Source organism: Nuphar pumila, chromosome 15, assembly GCF_984573655.1.
Source record: "Nuphar pumila chromosome 15, dmNupPumi1.hap1.1, whole genome shotgun sequence".
Classification (NCBI taxonomy): domain Eukaryota; kingdom Viridiplantae; phylum Streptophyta; class Magnoliopsida; order Nymphaeales; family Nymphaeaceae; genus Nuphar; species Nuphar pumila.
In genome coordinates, this window is record NC_143263.1 from 36,049,769 (window position 1) to 36,074,531 (window position 24,763).

Below are 24,763 nucleotides of genomic sequence, written 5' to 3' on the forward strand. Positions count from 1 at the left end.
GGGCAGTTTTGCCACTGTCCCCTTCTTAGGGAAACTAGTAGAATGGTGGGCAAGGGTTGCGCCCCTATCCCTTCGCTAGTGATTGATGAGCGAACAGGGGTTGTACCCTCGTCTCTTTCTGTTCTTTAGTATGGTTGCAACCTTCTAAGTTTTCACACTTCTGCATATTTACGCAAAGGGTCTCATTTGTGCTCCGCGGCCCGAGTCCCGTATCACCTACACTCGTAGGCACACGCAGCGACGCAACATCCTAAGGTAAAGGAAAATCGCACGAGAATTTTGGATGAATTAAATAAAGTATAAGGATTCTGAGAGAGAATAATTGATATTTCATACATGTGTACATGTAGAGCAATATAACTTGTGATTGCCTGTTTGGTATTTCCTCGTTCTTACTCTTCTAAATTACATGCTTGATGTATTCTATATGGGTAGGCTCATTTCTACAATGATTCCTATTACTGCGTTTTTGTACTTGCTCGTTGTTGTGATTGCACTGTAGATGCTTTGTTTGTTATTACACGTTGGAGCTTGTTGCCGCCCTCAGGTAGGGGTGGCAATCGGGTAGGGTTGGCAGGTCAGCATACCTCAACACGAACCCGACCCGTTTATTAAACGGGTCGGCTGTGGCAAACACTAACCCGACCCATTTATTAAACGGGTAACCCGACACGACACGGTTAACCCGTTTAATAAACGGGTCGGGTAAACGGGTTGGCGGGTCAGGTTCGTGTTAGCAGGCGGGTTGGCGGGTCAGGTTTGTGTTAGCGGGCGGGTTGGTGGGCGGGTCGGGTAAACGGGTTGGCGGGTCGGGTAAACGGGTTGACCCACCCGCCTAACCCGTTTATTAAACGGGTCAACCGGGTTGGCATACCCATAACACGAACCCGACCCGTTTAGTTAGGCGGGTCAACTCGTTTACGACACAAACCCGTTTAAGCCAAACCCGAACCCGCCTAAGAAGCGGGTTGGCGGGTCGTGTCAAATTTTGCCACCCAACCTCGTAGGGTGTATAGGTACGCGTACCATATTTCACGCCTTTTGGAAAGGTGCGAAATTGTGTACAAGCACTAAAAGCTCGAGAGGAGGTGCTTCCTTGTGCAAAGCTGACTTCTCGAGAACAAAATTCTGCTTATAAAGTTTGTGATCTATTTATGCGTTGCTAAATGCAACTAATTGTACCCTGAGTCGATTACTCGGAAAGAATGATTGGATCCACGATGATCTCAAGACATGTTTAAGATTTCCTGTTTCGTAGTGTTTGAGCATGCCAAGTATATTACTGCTTTTAAGTTATATGAACCACTGTGTGAGGTTATCCTTCAGAAAACCCATAACCCGTTATCGTAGTTGTACCTTGAGTCATGTACGGTATATACATTACGATAAGTAGTATGTGAGGTCGTTGAGCACCTCGAAGTGTGCAATGAGACGCTCTTGAAATAAGTGAAAATAATGATGTTCGCCTCTATAGGCCAAATGCTAAAAGAGCAATGCATGTCAAGTTCACACTAAATGAATTGCAACATATTAATTGTTGACCCTCTCATCATAGTTGTAGCTTTAGGTAGGTACGACCATACTTTTAGGCAAGTACATCACATTGGTGTTACGATGTTTGGATAATGAGGTCGTGACAACCTCGAAGCGTGCATATGACACAATGCTGAGATCACATAAATGGTGACAACTCGCCTTCACAGGCAAGATGCTCGAGTGGGTCTAGCAGACCAGAGCATTTAGAATGGGACGACGATTAAGAAACCCTCGTCGTGCCCATTCAACCTTCACGGTTCATCAAGGGAGAGGATAGATGGTACAAAAACTTCAATGGACAGGTTGTTAACAACCACCCAACGGGCAAAAGACTTGGCTTCCCCAGTCATCAGAGTGAGGGGATTTGAGATTACCATAAATTATCCTAGGTGGTAACTTCCAGGTACTTCTGCAGAAGTTGGATGCATCCATGGGCCACGAATGCCTTTGGGGAATTACTCTCTTGGTCACTGACCGTCCCCTTAAAAGTGAACTCAGTCAGCCATCCGGGTTAATGAAAAACACTTGACATAATAAACCCCCAGATCGGTCTCGGTTGTTTCTATGTTTCGCGTTTGTACGTACCCACAAGCCAGTTAATATCAGAACTTAAAGAATATCTCGTTTACAATAGTTGTAGATGATTGAGATTCATACTACTTACAATGTTGTTTATATCTTGTGAAGAATATCTCTTTCAGGACAGTAGATCTTTTCATATGTTGCACCTACTTATCTCATGAATGTCCTACTTTATTTTATTCTTCATTGTCTATTCGTGCACCTACTGATTTGTTATGAAATTGACCCATTTCATAGGCAGGTGACGAGTAGAACTTTACAGGCGACCGATGGTACGATGCAACATGGCTCGAGATTTTTCCTTCTTTCTACTAGCGTCTTGGCTCTGTGTTTTGAGTTCTCTTTAGATTTTTGGATTGTGGGAAAGAATGCTTATCATTTTGTAATCAACTGAAAATTTTATTAATAAGTTATGGTTTTGTTTTGCACTTACTCATGAGTAACAGTTTTATGGATAATGATGATTTTATAACTAACGTGCCTAGAATTTGTTAACTTGTGCTCCTTTCTAAATTGTTTCCGCTGTCGATTTTAAAAGTAAAAACTTTAATCTTTGAAAGGTTTTTCGTCAGTGTTTTCGAAATCACAAGTTGAAATTTTGGGGCGTTACAATGACAGTCAACTAGTGACTCTTAGGGAAAAGACAAAAAAGAAGAGAAATAAAAAGAAAATAAAATAAAATAAAAATACAGAAAAAATAAAGATTACAAAGATATACATATATACTTTAAATATATATTTATATACATATACATACTCTTGTGTTACGAAGAGTATGTATATATATATATATATATATATATATATATATATATATATATATATATATATATTCAAGTATATACATATATATATGTTATTTTCTAACAGTCTCCCTCAAACTTATGGTGAAATCACCGAAAGTTTGTAAAGTAAAATGTTGAATCTTGGTGAGCACAGTGCCTTGGTGAAGAAATCAGCAAGTTGATATTTTGAAGTCACAAAGGGAAGATCAATAGTCTTCTTTAAATATTTTTCACGAATGAAATGGCAGTCCATCTCTATATGCTTAGTTCTTTCATAAAAAGTATGATTTCGAGCAATATATATAGTGTAAAACTCACAAAAAAAAAACTTGTTTTGGACCCGGGCCGGGTCGGGTCCGGACCCGACCCGGGCCCCTTTTCTTTGGGGTTTTAATAACCCAACACAAGAGAAAGTTTTGAAAAAACCATTTCTCCTGTGCGTCGCCCCCCACCGCGCCTTCGATCCGATAAGGGAAACCCATCGGGGTTTCCCCTTTTGTCGCCCCTCCCCGAGTTCTTTAAGAGCATTGCGGGAGGGGAGGATCGATGCCCCCCTTCTCGTTCCCTGCGAGCGACAGCCTCGCTTGCAACCCCGTCGTTTCCTCTCGTCCCCCCCTGCCACTTCGCTGCTGTCGGCAGGGGTGCGACCCCTGCCGCTTCAGTGCTGTCTGCAGGGGCTCGCCCCCTGCCGCCTCGCTATGTTTGACAATGGCTCTTTCTCTGCCACCTTGCTGTTTTCGGCAGTGGCTCGTCCCTGTCGCCTAAACCTACCCATGTCCTCGTCGCACCATTAATTATATTAGCAAAATTGAATATTTAACACTCTTGCATATTTACGCAACAGGTCCCGATCGTGCTCTGCGGCTCAACCTTCGTATTATCCTCACGCGTAGGCGTACGCAGTTGCACGACATTCCGAGGTAGGGTAAAGTCGCACAAGGGGCAATAGATCTAATTAAGTTGAAATAATTAAGATGTCCATGCTAGTTGTACTTAGATTTATATTGCTTTTGCGTGGCGTATTATTCTTGTCTGCATGCTTATGAGTCGAGGTACGATTTTACTCTTCGAGTATTAATTTGCGTATTTGCTTATGGGTTGAAGGTGGTTTTGCACTTTTTGCAATACTTATGCCCTTAATTGCTTGCATATATACTTGCTTGTACGTTCCTATGGGTTGATGTACAATTTCATTCTTCGATTATTATTTTGCGTAGTTGTTTATGAGTTGAGGTGTGGTTTCGTATTTCTTGAAATACATATGCCCTTGTTTGCTTGCATCCATTTTTGCCTGCACGTTTCCTTTGAGTGAGGTACGACTTCATGTCCCAAGTATTACTTATGACCTTATGTGTTTGCCTATCTAAGTGGTCAAGGTATGGTTTGGCACCTCGTGTGTTACTTATGTGTTTTTCTCTCGATGTGCGGCATCGCAAGTCGAGAGTTGCTTGTCGTCATGTTATAATCTGCACATGCTCACATTTATGGTAACTATGTACTTACATAAATGTAGTCTTGTGCCTATCCTGTTATCACTCGTTTTCAAAACACTAGAAGTTGCACTTATGCGCTATAGTTCTTTTAAAGAAGATTTCCTTCTGCAAACCCAGGGCTCTTCAAAGTGCAAAACTTTTGCAAAGTTAAGTTTTAATCCTCGCAGGATTTCGAAGTTGCATTTGAGTCCTCCCAAGTCCGCACACTTGGGAGAAATATTTTATAACCCCGATTAGAGATGCGACCCAATTCGAATAACCCCGATTAGAGATGCGACCCAATTCGAATAACCCCGATCAGGGGCATGAGCATATGAATGAGTGGGGTTCTGTTGAAGGACTCATTCTTTATTTATCAATCTAGTGTCACATGTCGATACTAAGATAAATTTTGGATGTAAGATTGATAGTGTTGTGCCTTGCGTGAATGACTTAATGTGGCATTATGGATTTTAAGGATGAATCGTGTCAAATGAGCACTCTTTTATTCTTTGGATCGTTATGAAGTTGTGTGTTGGGAGTTCCTCTTTAGAAGCCCACACACCTCCCTGGTTCAGTATAGCGTACTTTTAGACATGCACAACATGTTAAGTACTTTGTTGATCGGACAAGAGATCCGAGATGACCTTGTATCATGAAATATGAAAAATGTTGTTGAATTGAATTCAAGACTTATCTTGCCAAGATGTGTTGTATTAATTCTTTTGCAGATAAGATCTGTTGGGGTTTCTTTTGTGGAACCATTTCCCTTTCATCGTAGTCGTACTTTTGACAAGTACGACCGTACTTTTTGACAAGTACGTCTTCTTACGTTGCGATGATTGGTTAAGTAGGTTGTGGCAACCTCGATGAGTGCAAATAACAAAATGCTGAGATCACCTAAATAAGTGATGATTTCCGCCTTCACCGGCAAGATACTCGAGTTTGGTCGAAAGACTAGAGTATGTAGAATGAAGTCTTCAATTAATTACCCCTGATATACTTATTCGAATCGCTGACTCCTGTCAATAGAGAGGACAGGAAGGTACAAAACTTCGATGGGCAGGCCATTAATGGCAGTTACGAGCAAAAGACTCGGCTTCCCCAGTCATCGGAGTTAGGGGAATGGGACTACCATAATTATCCTAGGCGGTAGCTCTCCATGTTTGGGATGCATCCATTGTTTATGCTGCTTTGGGGATTTCTCTCTTGGTCACCAACCGTCCCCTTAGGTGCGGACTCAGTCAGTTATCCGGGTTATCATAAAATACATAGCATAATAAACCCGCGGATCAGTCTAGGCTGTTTATAGAGTCGTGCCTTGTGCATACCCGCTTGGCCAGTTAATATCGAAACATAATTTAAATCCGATCACACAATGTGTTCAGTTATGCACGTATGAAAGTTGTAGGGTACAACAGGTTCAATACTTATGGAATTGTGTGTGTGGTTGATGAAATATTGTATTGTGCTAGTTAACTTTCTTGTGCAGTGCTTTGCTTGTAATAGTTAGCCTACTTGTGCCAGTAAAATGCTTGTAATAATTTTATGCATTGTGCTCATGATAGTTGCTCTCTGAATCTGTTGAAAGCAAATTGTTATTTAATTGTCTGTCTACTTGACATATTAAATTATTCTGCTTAATTATATTCTATATTGTCCTGTCTGTGCACCTACCAGTTTTTAGTGAAACTGACCCATTTTATGGGCAGGTTTTGGATAGGTAATACAGTCTGCGATGGCACGATGGCGTGATGAGATCAAGATAGAGCTCTTTCCCTGACGTTTCGCTCTTGAGGACATTTGGTATAAAGTGTGTTTCAAAATTTCTCTTTTATTAAACCGTGAGTTAATAAAACTGTTTTGGTAAGCTTCTTCTTGGTTTCAACAAGCGAATTCTCAATTATTGAAACTCCATTTCTAAACCATTTGATTTCAATGGTTCTGCGGGATTTGACAAAGGAAAGTTTACGCTGTAATGCGCTCAAGGTCCATTGACTTGTGGTTTTAAAAATATCATTTTTCCGCTGAAATATTATTTAAACTCTGATTATTGTATGATTTCAAAGCTTTCTAAACTATTCTAAAAAGTTACAAGTCCTGGATTTTTGGGGCGTTACAACTTGGTATCAGAGATAGGTTAAATAGTGATTCTTGACCATCCGACATCTGCATCGCACAGTAAGTACTATTGATTTTGTTGTTTTGTACTTAATTTGATTGAAATATGTTGCTTCGATTTAGATGTCATATAATGAGATGAGCGAGGCAATAAATGTTTTGACTGGAGCCGTTATTCATCTCCAATCTATGGTTCAGAACCTGAGTCATAGTGTGGCTTGCGAGAACACCTTCAGGGTCAGTGCGATAAACAGATGGATAACCATCAAGTTCCCCCGAATCTATTGTACTCCCGAAATTTTATTGTTTGCTCTTTCTGTGGTAAGGTGGACCATTCAGGGAAAGAATGCCGCCATAAGCGAAAGTACGATAGGTGGTATCTGGCCACACAAGGCTTGGAGCAAGGGAAGCAAGTTAATGATATTCAGAACAACAAGTCAGTTGGTAGTAAGGAAGTTAGCAAATGCCGACTTGCCAATGATGCAATGCAGAGATCCCCACCTAAGAAACAAAAGCAAGGCAAATGAATCAAGCTACATCGATCGTCTAATTGAAAATGCTCGAAGTGTAATTATGGTCATCCGGGACAACTATGCCCTCGAGACACTGGAGGTTGTTTCTATTGCGGAAAGATGGGGCATTTCGCCAGAGTTTGTCGCAAGAAGGAAGCAGAGTTGAAGAAGCGAACCGCGAAGGAAAGTCAGCAACAACAACCCAAGCTGCCTCACTAGTAGCAATAAAAGTAGTGAACCATGTTTATTTTTATCATGATGGGTTAGGTAGGGAATTAGTGAATAAACACTTTAATAAGTTTGGGTAAGACTTTTTATTTTTCAGTACGGATCCTGTCAAGTAAAAGTTTATCAATGAAATTACGTATGAATTTTGTCCAACCTAGATCCTTATGATTATGATGCTTATGCAGGTAAATGACACGTTACGCCTACAACTGATTAGTTTTTGAGTAGTTGACTTGTTACGCCTACAAATGATTAACTTTTAGGTGGTTGACTTATACGCCTACAAATCATTAGTTAGACTATTTAGAGGAATGACACCTCACGACTACAAACACTTAGTTTTTATGATACATCACGCCTACGTAGCGGTGTTGCAGGGAGTTGCATTATGATTGTTTGTGAGAATATATCATACCTGTATAGCATGATTGATGGATATCATATTGGACTAAAATGTCTTGTAGATCTATGCGTGTGTTTCACACTGATATGGTCGAATGCGATGTGCTTTGAAGTAAAAATATATATGCATATGATGGTGTCATGATTTAGATGTCTTAGATGCATATAGAATTTGAATTCTGTGTGCATAACTCGAACTGCGTAGAAGTTACGTATCTTGAGGTTTAGTGGATCCTTGTTATATACATGATCACATTGTATAGAACTCATGCTTTGAGGTTAGGTTTGGATAATGAAATGCTCCTGGTGGCAATAATGTAATGCATAGGATAATATGTTTTTGTATGACATAATTGAAATGCATGTGACCTCAAATTTTGAAAGTATGCGATATATGTTTAAGTGAGCTATGGTTCATGGAACCTTATTGGTGAAATGGGTGATTTCATGAATTGAATACCATATGAGATGAAGTGATGATTCATATTGATGATATATATATATACTGGTGCCCATTATTGGTGGCTATCGACCTTGGGAGTCGTCGTTTGTTTTGATGCATGTATCATTGATGTCAGTACCTGTTGAGGACCTTGTCCGCAAAAGATTATCTGTGAGGGTATGTATGATCAAGATCAGGTAATCCGACTAGTGGTGAATCTCTGTGAGGAAGTACACTGTCCAAGATCGGGTAGCCGCAAAGACGGCGAATTCCTGTGAGGAAGTATATTTGTCCAAGACCAGGTAAACCATCTAGGGCGGTAATTCCTTGTGAGGTCGTACATTTCCCAGACCAGGTGATCCAACGTGGAACTTGTAGATTTTGTTTTCGTAGAGAATTATGGTGTGTTATGATGCTCTTCTGAGAGCATTTGTTATAGCCGGTTATGAATCTTTAAATTTGGCTTTCTGTTGTAGCATGATTATATACTGGTTTTAGATTAGAGAATCAGATCCTTACTAAATCTAGATCTTGATACGAGGTTATGATTTTGTCTTCTATGAAAGTTAGGGCCATTCTACGAATGATAACTTAAGCGAAGATAGGGCAACTGGTCATGTAAGGCCTTGAGATATGGGGATTAGTTAAGGCTATTCCGGAATAGGAGTCTGGTAGAAATAGTAAGGGTAACGAACGACAACCTGATTATGATAAAGTATAGAAACTTCGTTCAAGGAACGTAAACAAACTAGAGCAATGTCTCGTTGTGTCTCTTCGTTCGTATCGGATCTTGTAGAAGGTGACGAATAAACATTCTTACAGTCTTATGCCAAACAATTTTTGTGACTCCGTATAAACCCTTGCGAAGACATAAATTATTAACAAAATTACCCACATTTTGTTCGATCGAGTTGTTGGCTTCGAACCTTTCTCAGGAATTTATTATGTGCTATCCTGATTACTTTAATAGCATACATGTTTCAGATCACTCACACATATAGTGTATCCTCTTTAACAACGATTAACTAAGAATCAGATTTTTGCAGATAATCTTTTAATGATATTTCGCGGACGAAATTATTTTAAGGGGGTAGGATGTAAAACTCGCAAAAAAAAAACTTGTTTTGGACCCGGGTCGGGTCGGGTCCGGACCCGACCCGGGCCCCTTTTCTTTGGGGTTTTAATAACCCGACACGAGAGAAAGGGTTTTGAAAAAACCCTTTCTCCTGTGCGCCACCCCCCACCGCGCCTTTGATCCGATAAGGGAAACCCATCGGGGTTTCCCCTTTTGTCGCCCCTCCCCGAGCTCTTTAAGAGCGTTGCGGGAGGGGAGGATCGATGCCCCCCTTCTCGTTCCCTGCGGGCGACAGCCTCGCCTGCAACCCCGTCATTTCCTCTCGTCCCCCCATGCCACTTCGCTGCTGTCGGCAGGGGTGCGACCCCTGCCGCTTCAGTGCTGTCTGCAGGGGCTCGCCCCCTGCCGCCTCGCTATGTTTGACAATGGCTCTTTCTCTGCCACCTTGCTGTTTTCGGCAGTGGCTCGTCCCTGTCGCCTAAACCTACCCATGTCCTCGTCGCACCATTAATTATATTAGCAAAATTGAATATTTAACACTCTTGCATATTTACGCAACAGGTCCCGATCGTGCTCTGCGGCTCAACCTTCGTATTATCCTCACGCGTAGGCGTACGCAGTTGCACGACATTCCGAGGTAGGGTAAAGTCGCACAAGGGGCAATAGATCTAATTAAGTTGAAATAATTAAGATGTCCATGCTAGTTGTACTTAGATTTATATTGCTTTTGCGTGGCGTATTATTCTTGTCTGCATGCTTATGAGTCGAGGTACGATTTTACTCTTCGAGTATTAATTTGCGTATTTGCTTATGGGTTGAAGGTGGTTTTGCACTTTTTGCAATACTTATGCCCTTAATTGCTTGCATATATACTTGCTTGTACGTTCCTATGGGTTGATGTACAATTTCATTCTTCGATTATTATTTTGCGTAGTTGTTTATGAGTTGAGGTGTGGTTTCGTATTTCTTGAAATACATATGCCCTTGTTTGCTTGCATCCATTTTTGCCTGCACGTTTCCTTTGAGTGAGGTACGACTTCATGTCCCAAGTATTACTTATGACCTTATGTGTTTGCCTATCTAAGTGGTCAAGGTATGGTTTGGCACCTCGTGTGTTACTTATGTGTTTTTCTCTCGATGTGCGGCATCGCAAGTCGAGAGTTGCTTGTCGTCATGTTATAATCTGCACATGCTCACATTTATGGTAACTATGTACTTACATAAATGTAGTCTTGTGCCTATCCTGTTATCACTCGTTTTCAAAACACTAGAAGTTGCACTTATGCGCTATAGTTCTTTTAAAGAAGATTTCCTTCTGCAAACCCAGGGCTCTTCAAAGTGCAAAACTTTTGCAAAGTTAAGTTTTAATCCTCGCAGGATTTCGAAGTTGCATTTGAGTCCTCCCAAGTCCGCACACTTGGGAGAAATATTTTATAACCCCGATTAGAGATGCGACCCAATTCGAATAACCCCGATTAGAGATGCGACCCAATTCGAATAACCCCGATCAGGGGCATGAGCATATGAATGAGTGGGGTTCTGTTGAAGGACTCATTCTTTATTTATCAATCTAGTGTCACATGTCGATACTAAGATAAATTTTGGATGTAAGATTGATAGTGTTGTGCCTTGCGTGAATGACTTAATGTGGCATTATGGATTTTAAGGATGAATCGTGTCAAATGAGCACTCTTTTATTCTTTGGATCGTTATGAAGTTGTGTGTTGGGAGTTCCTCTTTAGAAGCCCACACACCTCCCTGGTTCAGTATAGCGTACTTTTAGACATGCACAACATGTTAAGTACTTTGTTGATCGGACAAGAGATCCGAGATGACCTTGTATCATGAAATATGAAAAATGTTGTTGAATTGAATTCAAGACTTATCTTGCCAAGATGTGTTGTATTAATTCTTTTGCAGATAAGATCTGTTGGGGTTTCTTTTGTGGAACCATTTCCCTTTCATCGTAGTCGTACTTTTGACAAGTACGACCGTACTTTTTGACAAGTACGTCTTCTTACGTTGCGATGATTGGTTAAGTAGGTTGTGGCAACCTCGATGAGTGCAAATAACAAAATGCTGAGATCACCTAAATAAGTGATGATTTCCGCCTTCACCGGCAAGATACTCGAGTTTGGTCGAAAGACTAGAGTATGTAGAATGAAGTCTTCAATTAATTACCCCTGATATACTTATTCGAATCGCTGACTCCTGTCAATAGAGAGGACAGGAAGGTACAAAACTTCGATGGGCAGGCCATTAATGGCAGTTACGAGCAAAAGACTCGGCTTCCCCAGTCATCGGAGTTAGGGGAATGAGACTACCATAATTATCCTAGGCGGTAGCTCTCCATGTTTGGGATGCATCCATTGTTTATGCTGCTTTGGGGATTTCTCTCTTGGTCACCGACCGTCCCCTTAGGTGCGGACTCAGTCAGTTATCCGGGTTATCATAAAATACATAGCATAATAAACTCGCGGATCAGTCTAGGCTGTTTATAGAGTCGTGCCTTGTGCATACCCGCTTGGCCAGTTAATATCGAAACATAATTTAAATCCGATCACACAATGTGTTCAGTTATGCACGTATGAAAGTTGTAGGGTACAACAGGTTCAATACTTATGGAATTGTGTGTGTGGTTGATGAAATATTGTATTGTGCTAGTTAACTTTCTTGTGCAGTGCTTTGCTTGTAATAGTTAGCCTACTTGTGCCAGTAAAATGCTTGTAATAATTTTATGCATTGTGCTCATGATAGTTGCTCTCTGAATCTGTTGAAAGCAAATTGTTATTTAATTGTCTGTCTACTTGACATATTAAATTATTCTGCTTAATTATATTCTATATTGTCCTGTCTGTGCACCTACCAGTTTTTAGTGAAACTGACCCATTTTATGGGCAGGTTTTGGATAGGTAATACAGTCTGCGATGGCACGATGGCGTGATGAGATCAAGATAGAGCTCTTTCCCTGACGTTTCGCTCTTGAGAACATTTGGTATAAAGTGTGTTTCAAAATTTCTCTTTTATTAAACCGTGAGTTAATAAAACTGTTTTGGTAAGCTTCTTCTTGGTTTCAACAAGCGAATTCTCAATTATTGAAACTCCATTTCTAAACCATTTGATTTCAATGGTTGTGCGGGATTTGACAAAGGAAAGTTTACGCTGTAATGCGCTCAAGGTCCATTGACTTGTGGTTTTAAAAATATCATTTTTCCGCTGAAGTATTATTTAAACTCTGATTATTGTATGATTTCAAAGCTTTCTAAACTATTCTAAAAAGTTACAAGTCCTGGATTTTTGGGTCGTTACATATAGAGCACTTGTTGTCACAGCACAATCTTGTAGGATTCTGAAGATGAATTCCCATATATGAAATTAGTTGCTTAAGCAATACGATTTTCATGGTAATAGTCGTCATTGCTCTATATTCAGTTGTTGTAGATGATAAAGGCACCTTTTGTTGTTTCTTGCACTTCCATGAAATCAAGGATTTACCTAAAAACACAAAAAAAAACAATTGTTGATCGCCTATTATTTGGATCCCCTCCCCAATCAACATCAGAGTATACAATAAGATTTAAGGAAGAAGAAGAGGATAGAAAAACTCCCTTATTTATTGTGCCTCTAATGTATTTGATAATTCTCATGACTGCACTCATATGAGCTGATCTTGGAGTGTGTTGAAATTGACTGGCTATATGTACTACATGAGCTATGTTTGGTCTTGTAATACTTAAATACATAAGAGATCCCATGAGCTGTCTGAAGGGAGTTGGATTGTCCAAAGGAACTCTATCATCGGCTCGCATCTTTATTCCAATAGTCTCTGGAGTGTCAACACCTTTATCATCTGATAGTCTTGACCTGTCAATAATATCTAAAGCAAACTTTGTTTGTGACAATATGTACCCTCTGTTAGAGTATGATACTTCTATACCAAGAAAGTATGTTAGAAACCCAAGATTTGTCATTTCAAAAGAATTTTTCAAAAGAATTTTTCAAAAACTATTTTACTTTCTTGATTCCTTCTTTATCACTACCTATAATCGACATATCATCAACATATAAAAGTAAAATTATAATACCAGCAGAAGAATTCTTGATAAATATTATTGTATCAGTATAGCATGGTTTAAAACCATATCTTGTAATAACATTGTTAAAAGTATCAAACAAAGCTTTAGGTGCTTGTTTAAGGCCATACAGTGCCTTCTTTAATTTAAGCACTTTACTTGATTGAATTATCAATCGAGATGGATCATCCATATATACTTCCTCGTTAAGATTCTCATTCAAAAAAGCATTTTTAACATCCATTTGAAATATATTCCAATTTTTAATAGTTGAAATAGCTACAAGCAATCGAACAGTAGTCATCCTGGCAACAAGAGCAAAAGTTTCTTCATAATCCACTCTGTATTCTTGAGAATATCCTTTAGCAATTAGCCTGGCTTTATGCCTTTCCAACGATCCATCACTTTTGGTTTTTAACTTTTTACTTTAAAAACCCATCTAGAGCCTATGGTCTTCTTTCCAATGGGTAAATTTAGAAATTCGCAAGTGTTAGCTTCTTTAATAGCGTCTAATTCTATATGCATAGCTTTTATCCATTCTAGTAAATTTTTTGCTTCATTATAACATGGTTCAAAATATGAATGAATAGCTAATAGACATGCTTTATGTTTAGGAGACAATGAGTCATAAGATACAAATTTATTTGGAATTCTTGAGATTCATTCAGATCTACGAATAGTGGTTTGTTCTGAAGGAATTTCTAATGCTTCAATGTTACTTTGATTTACACATTCATTGGGTGCGTTTTGATTTCCTCTAGTGTATACTATTGGTTCAACTGTTGTTCTATTTTCAATAAGGGATTCTACATAAATATTTTCATCATTAGACAGTAGTTTAAATAAAAAAGAGTAATCAGAATTTATGTCTTGCGACATGTTTCCTTCAAATCCACTCTTATTTTCAACAAAGTTAACATTCCTTGAGACGAGAAGTTTATCATTTTTGATATCATAGCATTTAAATCTTTTTTGTGTTTTAGAATAACCACTGAACGCACAAGGGATAGCCTTAGAAGATAGTTTATCTCCTTTAGCATTTAAAACATAACATTTGCAGCCAAAGATTCTCAATCTTTGATAGTCAGGTTGATATTTGAATAATTTTTCAAAAGAAATTTCATTGGCCAAAGTTTTTTAAGGCATCCTATTTATAAGATATACTGAGGTTAACACAACTCTAGCCCAAAGGTTTTTAGGAACATTCTTAGCAATAAAAAGAGTCATTGTAGTTTCCATAATATGTCTATGTTTTCTTTCTGAAATTTCGTTTTGTTGTAGTTTCCATAACCTGTAAAATTTCTTCATTTTTTAAAAATTGTTTAAACTCATTTGACAAATATTTACCTCCAGAGTCAGTTCTGAGAATTTTGAGCTTACTTTCAAATTGATTTTTAATCATGTTATAGAATATTTTAAAGGTTGCAAATACATCAGATTTAAACTTAAGAAAGTAAATCCAACAATATCTAGTGAAGTCATCGATAAACACAACATAGTAGGAGAATCCTCTTTTAGAGGCTACGGGAGTGAGACCCCACACATCCGAATGAACTAATTCAAAAGGCATCGAAGAGTAAAAAGTTCTTTGATCATAAGGCAAGGTTGTCATTTTACCAAGTAAACATTCTTTATATTCAAAATTACAAAGGTTCTTGGTAATAAGTACAAAATTTAATTTCTTTATATTTGGGTGCCCAAGTCTATGATGTCAAGTCCGTATATCTTTTGTTTGGGCAGTGTTACAAAATGATTCCTTTGGAATACAAAGGAAATCCATGTAATAGAGATTTCATTGCCTAAAACCTTCCCCAATCAATTTTCCAGATTGGCGATCTGGCACCCAACATTTGTTTGATGAGAAAATGACATCACATCCATGATCCGAGATTTGAGAAACTAAAAGTAAGTTAAGATGAAGTTTTGGTATAAGTCTTATTTTTGAAATATAAAATTTGTTATGTTTTGACAAATCATTTTCAAAAGTTCCAACACCCTTTATTTTCAAGGAAGTGTCATCGGCAGTGGAAACAAATGATGCATTTGAATTAGGTTGACATTCGGATAAAATAGACCTGTGTGGGGTCATATGAAATGAAACTCCAGAATCAAGAAGCCAAGAGTACGTACCAGGAGTAGAAGAGGATGCAATGGTCGCTCCTGAAGTAGATCCTTTAAGCAATGGTTGCAATGCTTCCGTTAGTTGAGATAATGATTTGGTGAGGTCTTTGAGATTTAGAGTTAGGGATGGCAGTGGACCGGGGCAGGGGGACAAGGTCTCCACCCCCGCCCCATTTCAAAATTTGAACCTTCATCCCCGCACGGGGATGGATTTTAACCTCCACCCCTGCCTCCATCCCCGTTTTATGTCCTCCATCCCCGGTCCAAACGAGAGTGAGGCGGGGCAGGGCCCCGTTTCCCCTCGGTCTATAGTCATTCATTAAAGGATTGGGGACGGAGCGGGGCGGGGAAAGGCGGGGATTGAGACAGGGATGGGGCGGGGAAAGGCGGGGATTGAGACAGGGACGGGGCGGGGCGGGCATAGATTTTAACCTTCATCCCCGCCTCCATCCTTGTTTCATGCCCTTCATTCCCTGTCCAAATGGGGCGAGGCGGGACGGGGCCCCGTTGTCCCCCGCTCCACTGCCATCCCAATTCAGAGTATCCTCGTCTTGTTTCGATGGTGCAACGGCAACACGTTTTTCTTGAGGCCTATATTTGTATCTAGGACATTGAGGCCTAATATAACGAGGCTCATTACAGTTATGGCAAATGATTTTTTATTCTCCTTTATTCTTACTAAAATGAGGAGGTTTATATGGCTTGATATAATGTCCTGGTTTGGATGCGGCAAGTGCGCAAGCCATCTTATTGTCCATTGCTAGAGGTAGCAAGCACACTAACATTCTTACTCATGTTTAGCCTAGTTTCTTTTCCACTAAGTTTAGTGAGAATCTCATGAATAGGAGGAGGTGATGAAGATGAGAGAAAAAAGACCCTTGTTTGTTCAAACTCGGGTCTCAAACCATAGAGAAAAGCGAAGAGTCTATCTTCTTCAACTTGAGCTCTTCGCATTTCTATATACTTCCCTTCCCATTTGGGTTCAAAATGGGCAAGTTGAGTCCAAATGGAGGATAACTCCATAAAATAATCTCTTACATTTTTATCTCCTTGTTTGATATTTCTAACTTTTTCTTGAAGATAATACTTGTGAGCCGTATCTTTTTCGGTAAACATACCTCTAAAATATTTTCATGCTTCATTAGCATTTTTGTAACATTAAAGGTTTGAGGCAATTTTTGTCTCAATTCCACTTAGCATCCATGAAAGAATTTTAGCATTTTTCATGTCCCATTCATCCAATTTTTGTAATATCTTTCCATAGCTTTGTCCCTTTCTTCAAGACTAGTCTCCACGCCATTTTCACCTAATATAATTTTGGGAGTAGGTTCAAGAATAGTGCCTCTTACGAAACCCCACAAACCTTGACCCTTTATGAATGTCTCCAAGTGTCCCTCCCAAATGTTATAGTTGCTTTCTTCAAGTTTGAATGGCTGAATAAAGTTGGAGTTGCTTGTATTGTGTGGAAAAAATTCACCCATGAGGAATCACAAAGAAAGAAGAGAACCACCACCACGAACGAGAGCAAGCACACTTTACAAGGCAGCCCACCAATGCACAGTTGATCATAAACCAAGCTTTGATACCATGTGAAGAGACTTACAAATAATCAAGTTTTCAAATAACTTGATAATACATACATTCACCGAATATGCTAGAACAAAAATAGCATATAAATGCTTCACGACACAAATGTAAAAGAGTGCATAAAAAGCACTTCAATCTCAATATACTTGAGAGGAAAACCCTATGTAAAACATACATTACAATGGGCACAAATGGCCCTTATTTATAGAGTACATGCTCCCTTGAGATAGTTGTTGGGCTACTACCAAGGGCTCTAATTAGAGAAATCGGGAACAGCCCAACAGCTTAGTCAACAGTCAAATATTAATTGTTGACTGTACATAGACAGTCAGCCAAACTGTACAGTGACAGTCAACTAGTAACTGTTAGGGAAAAGACAGAAAAAAGAGAAATAAAACAAAAATACAGAAAAAATAAAGATTACAAAGATATACGTATATACGTATATACATATACATATACATATACATATACATATACATATACATATACATATACATACTCTTGTGTTATGAAGAGTATGTATATATATACATATATATATATATATATATTCAAGTATATACATATATATATGTTATTTTCTAACAGTATGATGTGGTACGATATGTATTGTTACTATGGGCAACAGTTATTGATATACACTCGTATTGTGATACGAGCGTATCGTATCCGTATTGAGTACGATAAGGGGTGTATCATATGATACTCCTTCGGTGCACTTTAAAAAGGGCTGAAACTTGTTTTTTTTTATTTTTTAGGTTTTAAAGACCTCTTCAGGGTCGACTTCCTCGTTTGTGTAGAGGTCATTAGAGGGTATTCATGCACCGTAGTATTGGGAAACAACTCAATACACTATCGATAGATCGCACTATCGATACATTGAGTAAACAAAAACAAAAAGAAGAGAAAGAAATCAACCACAAAGAACAAGGATTTTACGTGGCTCAGCAAGAGTTGCCTACATCCACGGTTGCACTGAGATCCATTATTAAGATTGAGATACACATAACTTACAAAAAGACGGATTGCCCTCTTTAAATATAAAGAGTCTAGGGCATCCTATTTTGATAAAATTACAAAAACTACCCTCCAAGATTTTTTGCCTCAGCTTACGCCACCGAACCCCCCACCTTATGGGCAAAGTGTGTTGCCCTCCCCGCCTGCAACCGCCAACTTACCGCAAAGTTGGATCTGTAGAAATTAGGGATTTATATCAAGGTAGAAATCAGGCTTCACACTCCTCCAACACCTAGGAGCCATGAGAATGATTCAGGGGTCGATCCGTGCCCAAGGGAGAGGGTTTTTGTGGTTTGCATAAGTAAAATAGCATTTTCAACAATTTTTCACTCAAGGAAGTGAGTTAAGGTAAAAAAAATCCATATTCTTTGCTTTATATTGAGTTTTTTGGGGGAGAGATGGCATCAAATGACTCGGCATGTCAACAAGGTACTCAAGTAATGAGTGAAAACCGATTGAAAATCGAGTGCAACTATTGCTATAATATTTTTTTGGGTAGTATCTCTCGGTTGAAGCATCGTTTAGCTGAGACATCTCTCAATATTGTGGCCTGCATGTCAAGGAATTTGTCGGATGTTGTGAAATGGCAATGCCATTAATTACTCACTGGTCTGAAAAAGAAAAGACAAGAAAAATAAATGAATGAGGCAGAAATAGGGTATGCGTAGCCCTGGGATGATGTGTATGACGAAGATGAGACATAAATGCTTCATACATGATTTCATGGTTGTATTTTGTTCAATTCATCATTGTTTCATGTGTTATGATTTTTTGAATTTTTTGCTATTTTTTTTTTATAATTTTTTATAATGTTTTTGAAATTTTTGAAAAAAAATTTATTAAAAATTATGATTTTTTATAATACGATACATATCTTATTTGGGGCAAGACCGATACGAGTAACGGTTCGATACTTACAACATTGCTCCTATGTGTTTCACGTTAATGGAATATATGTTCTTTAGGTTGTTACCTGCTCTTACTAGAACTTACCAGGTGGAGAAAGTGTGCGGGCATTGAGGTAACTCTGCACCATCCCATTTCCAAATATTCCAAGCAACTTTGCACCAAATCCCGCAGCTGAGAGATGATATATCGCCTGAAACAATCAAGGAAAGCAACCACCAATAAAATACAGAGAATGAGAATGTATTGTAACAAAATAATTTAAACAGATGGAAATGTTCATAGCTTGGTAAAGAACAGACAGCTTAAGAAATTGAGAATTCAAGAGATCTACATAGAAAGCCATCACATTAATCTGTCGACAAGATCCATCAGCAATGGGGACACATAATCAAACTAACAAGAGATATTTTTCATCTAGCATTAAGAGAGGTTTAATAATTCATATTTTCCAACCTAAAAAGCATCAAGTATAGCTACAATAAAGCAATAATCAGTAAACCAACAATGATAGTCTTGAGGAGGGCACAAATACTCAACCCCTTGCCCAGGGAAAATGCATGGATCATCATACATGAGCTCTCCATAAATGCAAGGAGAAAAGATAAAATCAAGATTACCCATTATCAAGGCATATATACAAAGAGGGTGAGAAATAGAATATGCACAATTACTACATAATGTATGGACACCCTTTTTTTAGAGAGAGAAAAAACAATACACACCTAAATTTGACACATACGCACTTCACCACAACCCTCAAAATGGTTGAGGGATTGTACTGAAGGATTGGTGAGATAAAACAAAGGCAGAACATTAATTTCTAAAGGCAATGGGTTTAGCATTTATAATACAGTAAAATTTTCAGGAACATGGGAATAAGTTAAGACTATTCAACACAATTATGTATAAACTAGGGGAAGCACATTAATTTTATCTGTGGGCCAAGGGCCATAGTCTAGGAACATTTTGATTGTATGATAGCACTGAAACCAACAGGTGCTTCATGATATTGTTACTTCAGTATAGTCTAACAGATGAAGGATAGAAGGGCAAACCTGTAACTCGCGATTTCGATCAATCACATACTCCGTATTTGGGCCATAGACACGAACTGTAAAAAGTGCATCTTTCCCATTGCTTTCATTGACAGAAACCTTCAGCACTGTGAAAGCACCAATTGTAGATAATTAAATGGGCAAATTTTTAGTATCATATTCAAATAAAAGATGCATAACAAATAGAATGTATATATAATTAGATGATTGTAGCCAACAGAAAGATTAATAGACAAAGCAAGCAAAGAAGTATGAGGCAGAAAAGATGGATGGCCTAGGAAGTGTTCATACATCATACGTGCAATACATACATACAGAACACCTATATATATATATATATGTGTGTGTGTGTGTGTGTGTGTGTGTGTGTGTGTGTGTGTGTGTGTACAAACTACAAATATACATAATTGGTCTATAGTGGCCAACACTGAGGTCACTAAGTAGGGCAAGGAATTGTGAGGCAGAAAAAATGATCGACCTAGAGCATTTGCACACACATGCACAAATACACATCTGTATGAAAAAATGCATAGATAAATACATAATATATGCATATATAATAAAATTAATGAACCTGACAAAATTATCTATCACAGCATTATGTATAATTATGTATATATGCCTATGAAGCTATAATCTGTTGTTGAATATAGAAGTGTTGCCTTTATAGGCATTAGGTTTTAACAAAGTTGTCAGTCGAAGAAGCGGGAGCGGGAAGCGATTCAGGAAGCGGAAGCGGGAAGCGAGCCACTTCTAAAATTTTAGGGAGTGGGAAGCGACTTAGAAGCTAACCGAGAATTGTCTCGGAAGCAACCTAGAAAGTGAACCAAGATTCGAAGGAAGAATGAAGAAGGAAGCGACCTAGCATTCAAGTGGAAAGTGAAAGAAAAGTGAATAAGAATCGAAAGGAAAGCGAAAATGTAATCATATTTTTGCTAATTTACCAAAATCTAATATTTGTGTTATATAACTTAGAAACAGTCAACCAGAAATATAAGTTATATAACTCGGAAATATAACTCAGAAATAGTCAACCAAAAATATAAATTACATAACTCAGAAATATAACTCAGAAACAGTCAACCAGAAATATAACTTAGAAGCAGTCAAACAGATTATATATGAATTACACAAACACAAATATATATATATATATAACACGAATACAGAATATATATAATATATATATTATAATAACTGAAATACAGAATATATAATATAACTGAAACACAAGATTATCAGTTATGTATATATATAACTGAAAAACATAAACTATAGCAAAAACAGGAAGACAGAGAGAGAAACATGAATAAGAAGAAAAAATCAGGAAGAAGAAGAAAAAAAGGAAAAAAGAAAAGAGAAGAAGAAAAAAGGTATTTCTTTTATATTTTTTGTGAAATTTACATTTTTAAGGGCTAAAATATGTCAACTAGGTACAAGTACGGAGGGTATATATATATATATATAGAGAGAGAGAGAGAGAAAGGAAAGAGTTTGGGTCTGGGTCCACATAGGATCCAGACCCAAACTGTCTTTCCTCTCTTTATATATATATATAAGAAGAAAGAGTAACCTCTCTCTCTCTCTCTCTCTCTCTCTCTCTCTCTCTCTCTCTCTCTCTCTCTCTCTCTTTCCACAACTTCTTTTTCTTCCTCCTCTTCCTCTTTCGTCTTCTTCTTCCTTCTCCTTTTTTTTTGTTCTTCCTTCTCCTTTTTTTTTGTTCTTCCTTCTCCTCTTTCTTTTTCTTCTTCTTCTTCTTCCCATTTAGGAAAAGTGTGCTTTCCCTTTAAATGTTGTGTTTCCCAGTGCATTTCAGAAGCACCACGTTTTGCACTTCCCTGGGTCCTATAGCGCTTCCAGTAACCCTGGGTTTTAATCAAGGTTGTTAAATGCGCTGAGGCGAAGCGAGGCGTTGAGCATGTTATGAAGCGAGGCGTAAGCCTCGAGACGTTGGAGCGTAAGCTTCATGATCCCCGGGTTCAGATATATATTTGACAATATTATATTGCTAACAAAATCTAAATGTGCAGATATGAAAAAATGGATCTCAAATCCTAGCTGGTAATCAAACATAGAATATTATATCACAGGTCGAGCTTTACTTTAAGACTCAAAGCCAGGACTATCTAAAAAGACAAATGCCAGTGGACTTCCATCAAATGGACATCTTTCCTCTTATCATCCCTCAAATTTGGAAAAGGTGCTCCAGGAAAAACCTTGATCTTGATCTACCTAATGAATCCATGTGAAACATCACTGAACCATAGATCACCAAGGTAATTAAAGGATACCAAAATTTACTTGTTATGCATGATATCTCCTCCTAATTGTAGCTAAAAAAAGCCTACTTCAGACTATTTTAATTTTCGTTAATGTATTGTCATCACTTAAAGAATAAGATACAAGCTGGTAGCCGGTCTAGTGACCTCATTTCAGATGAACAGTTTCCTTACGGTCAAGGCGTCAGCTCAATGTCAAATCTGAGGGATCTGGTCCTGTCAAAATCCATTTCAAAGCCACCACCCCAGGCATAAAAAAAATCATAGAATCAGAGATACAGTACCAATCCTGAGAAGGAAGACTCCAGGCCGCACACAGCTCTCTCTCTCTCTCTCTCTCTCTCTCTCTCTCTCTCTCTCTCTCTCTCTCTCTCTCTCTCTCTCTCTCTCTCTCTCTCTCTCTCTCTCGAGGTCTTCTGCACCGTCCCCTCCCTCGCCCAGTTCTGCCTCACCGGCTCTCAGAAGGACTCCGGTTGCAGCAGCATCCTCGAGTACAACAAGGAGCGCAACGCCCTCGACAAGGTCCATCAAGAGACCTTCGGCAAGTTCGGTTGCCGCCGAATCGTCCCGGGTATGTTCCTCGCCGTCGACCCCAAGGGCCGTGCCGTCATGATCGGCGCCTGCGAGAAGCAGAAGCTCGTCTACGCCCTCAACCGCGACACTGCTGCCCGCCTCCCCATCTCCACCCCTCTCGAGGCTCACACCTCGTCTACTCCATCGTTGTCGTCGACTGCAACAACTCCATCTTTGCCACCATCAAGCTCGACTACTCCGAAGCCAACCAGGACCCCTCCGGCAATGCTGCATCGACGCTCAGAAGCATCTCACCTTCTACGAACTTGATCTCGGCTCTCCCGCAAGTGGTCCGAGCCCAGTGACAATGGCGCCAACCTGCTCGTCACTGTCCCCGGCGGCGGATTTTGGCAGGAAAGGGGCGGTTTGTAGGGACTACACAGATGCGTACGCTTTAGAAGCGAAGCGCATTTCGACTTGAGGCATGCGCTTCACATGACTGAAGCGTGCATTTCAAGCCTGAAACGCCTCAATGCAACGCCTCAATACCTTGAGCGTGCGCTTCGCCTATGAGGCGTACGCTTCAGGTATTGAGGCGTACGCCTCTCACAACATTGGTTTTAATGTTTATTTCAAAATATAAATGGATTTATAGGATTTGCATTATGATAAACCTTAACCTTATTAGGATGTAAATATAAGGTTATGTGATGTTTTACATATGATGCCTTAGAAAAATGTTGAATCTTATGTTTGTTTGCATCCATGGTTACCAGAAGCTTCTATGGGAAGCTTGCTTTCCAAAAAGCCACTTCGGAAGCTGGAAGTTAAGTGCTTCTGAAACTTGGTTCCCTTATCATGGGGACCATGCTTCCAAGGACCCAAGATGTTCAACATGAGAATTTAATTTTCAGTATGAAAATCACATTTGTATAATTAATGAATTGCAGTTCTTATAATAACAATACCATAGTTGACCAATTTTAATTATATTGAAAACTTAGTCTTAAATGAAAATATATTTTTTATGTTTTCTTAAAATACAAATTTGTTCATTTTTTAAACTCAAGATATTTTAGGCCATTTATTTAAAAAAAATAAGTCAAGGCACAAATATTCAAAATTCTTTTCTTATTATAAGAACATGTACGCTATTATGTATTCTCTAGATCAATTATTTGCTGCTCCTTAGTTGTTATAATATTTATAAAATTTGATTTTTGCTTATCCCCCAGCTTGGTTGTTGAAGAACAAAATAAATAAAATAAACAATGCCTTCAGTTATCATATGAAGGGAGACCCTTTATTTGGAAACCTTATGCAGATCAGTATGAGTTTAAGCTACATGCCAGTGCTTCACCTCATGTTAGGATAACTTCTTGTTTGTTACTCCAAACATGATTCACATAGCAAACTTGCCCCAGACAGTATTTATTGTCAAGTTACACTAATTTCAATCGTAGTGGCATTGAACGGGATCACCAAGAAAAGCCTTGAAATTTCTTTAACAAGAATTCAGCACAAATAAAAGGCCAAGAAGATCACTGCCAAATGCCCCTAAATAGATGTGAATTTCTTGGGTTCCAAAGGTCTACATACCCAAATACCCATATTGAACTGGTGTTGTACTTGAATAAACAAGTGTGTTTTCGATAGAATCAATAAGTTTATGAAAGAAAAAAAAATAAGCATAGCTAAGACAACAAACATACCCTTTTCGTTATGACCCAATAGAAAAGGTTTCAAGCTAAAACTGGACAAAAGAGAATATATCAACAAAGCGAAAAGTTGGAAAACCCCAAAAGGCATAAAGAGGGACGCACTCACGTAGATTGGTGATGCCTCCAGAAACCGTCTCCACGTCGAAACAAGAATCATCCAACGAATCCCATTTCTTGAACAGATCCTTGCACAACTTTCTGGACGATACCAAACGAGGCTCCTCATCAATAATCCCAAGAAAAGAACCCCACATACACACACTAATTGGGAAAAAAATGCAAGAAAATGAGGAAAAGGGAGATGGGGTATCGCTAATTCTGTTGAAATAC

At 38.7% G+C, this 24,763-nt stretch overlaps 1 protein-coding gene across 2 annotated transcripts in view; it reads right to left on the reverse strand.

Moving 5' to 3' along the window:
* Positions 1–24,763, reverse strand: part of EMB1187 (Protein kinase superfamily protein) — a 45,740-nt gene that overhangs the window by 20,704 nt on the left and 273 nt on the right. For both annotated transcript variants that reach the window (XR_016427843.1, XM_089988514.1), the window contains exons 2-4: positions 24,540–24,631; positions 19,921–20,027; positions 18,950–19,055 (exon numbers count right to left, since the gene is read on the reverse strand). Coding sequence is in view for 1 of the 2 variants with exons in the window: in XM_089988514.1 (XP_089844640.1) it covers positions 18,950–19,055; positions 19,921–20,027; positions 24,540–24,631 (305 nt within the window). In the remaining variant the exon portion in view is untranslated. The remainder of the gene's footprint in view (positions 1–18,949; positions 19,056–19,920; positions 20,028–24,539; positions 24,632–24,763) is intronic.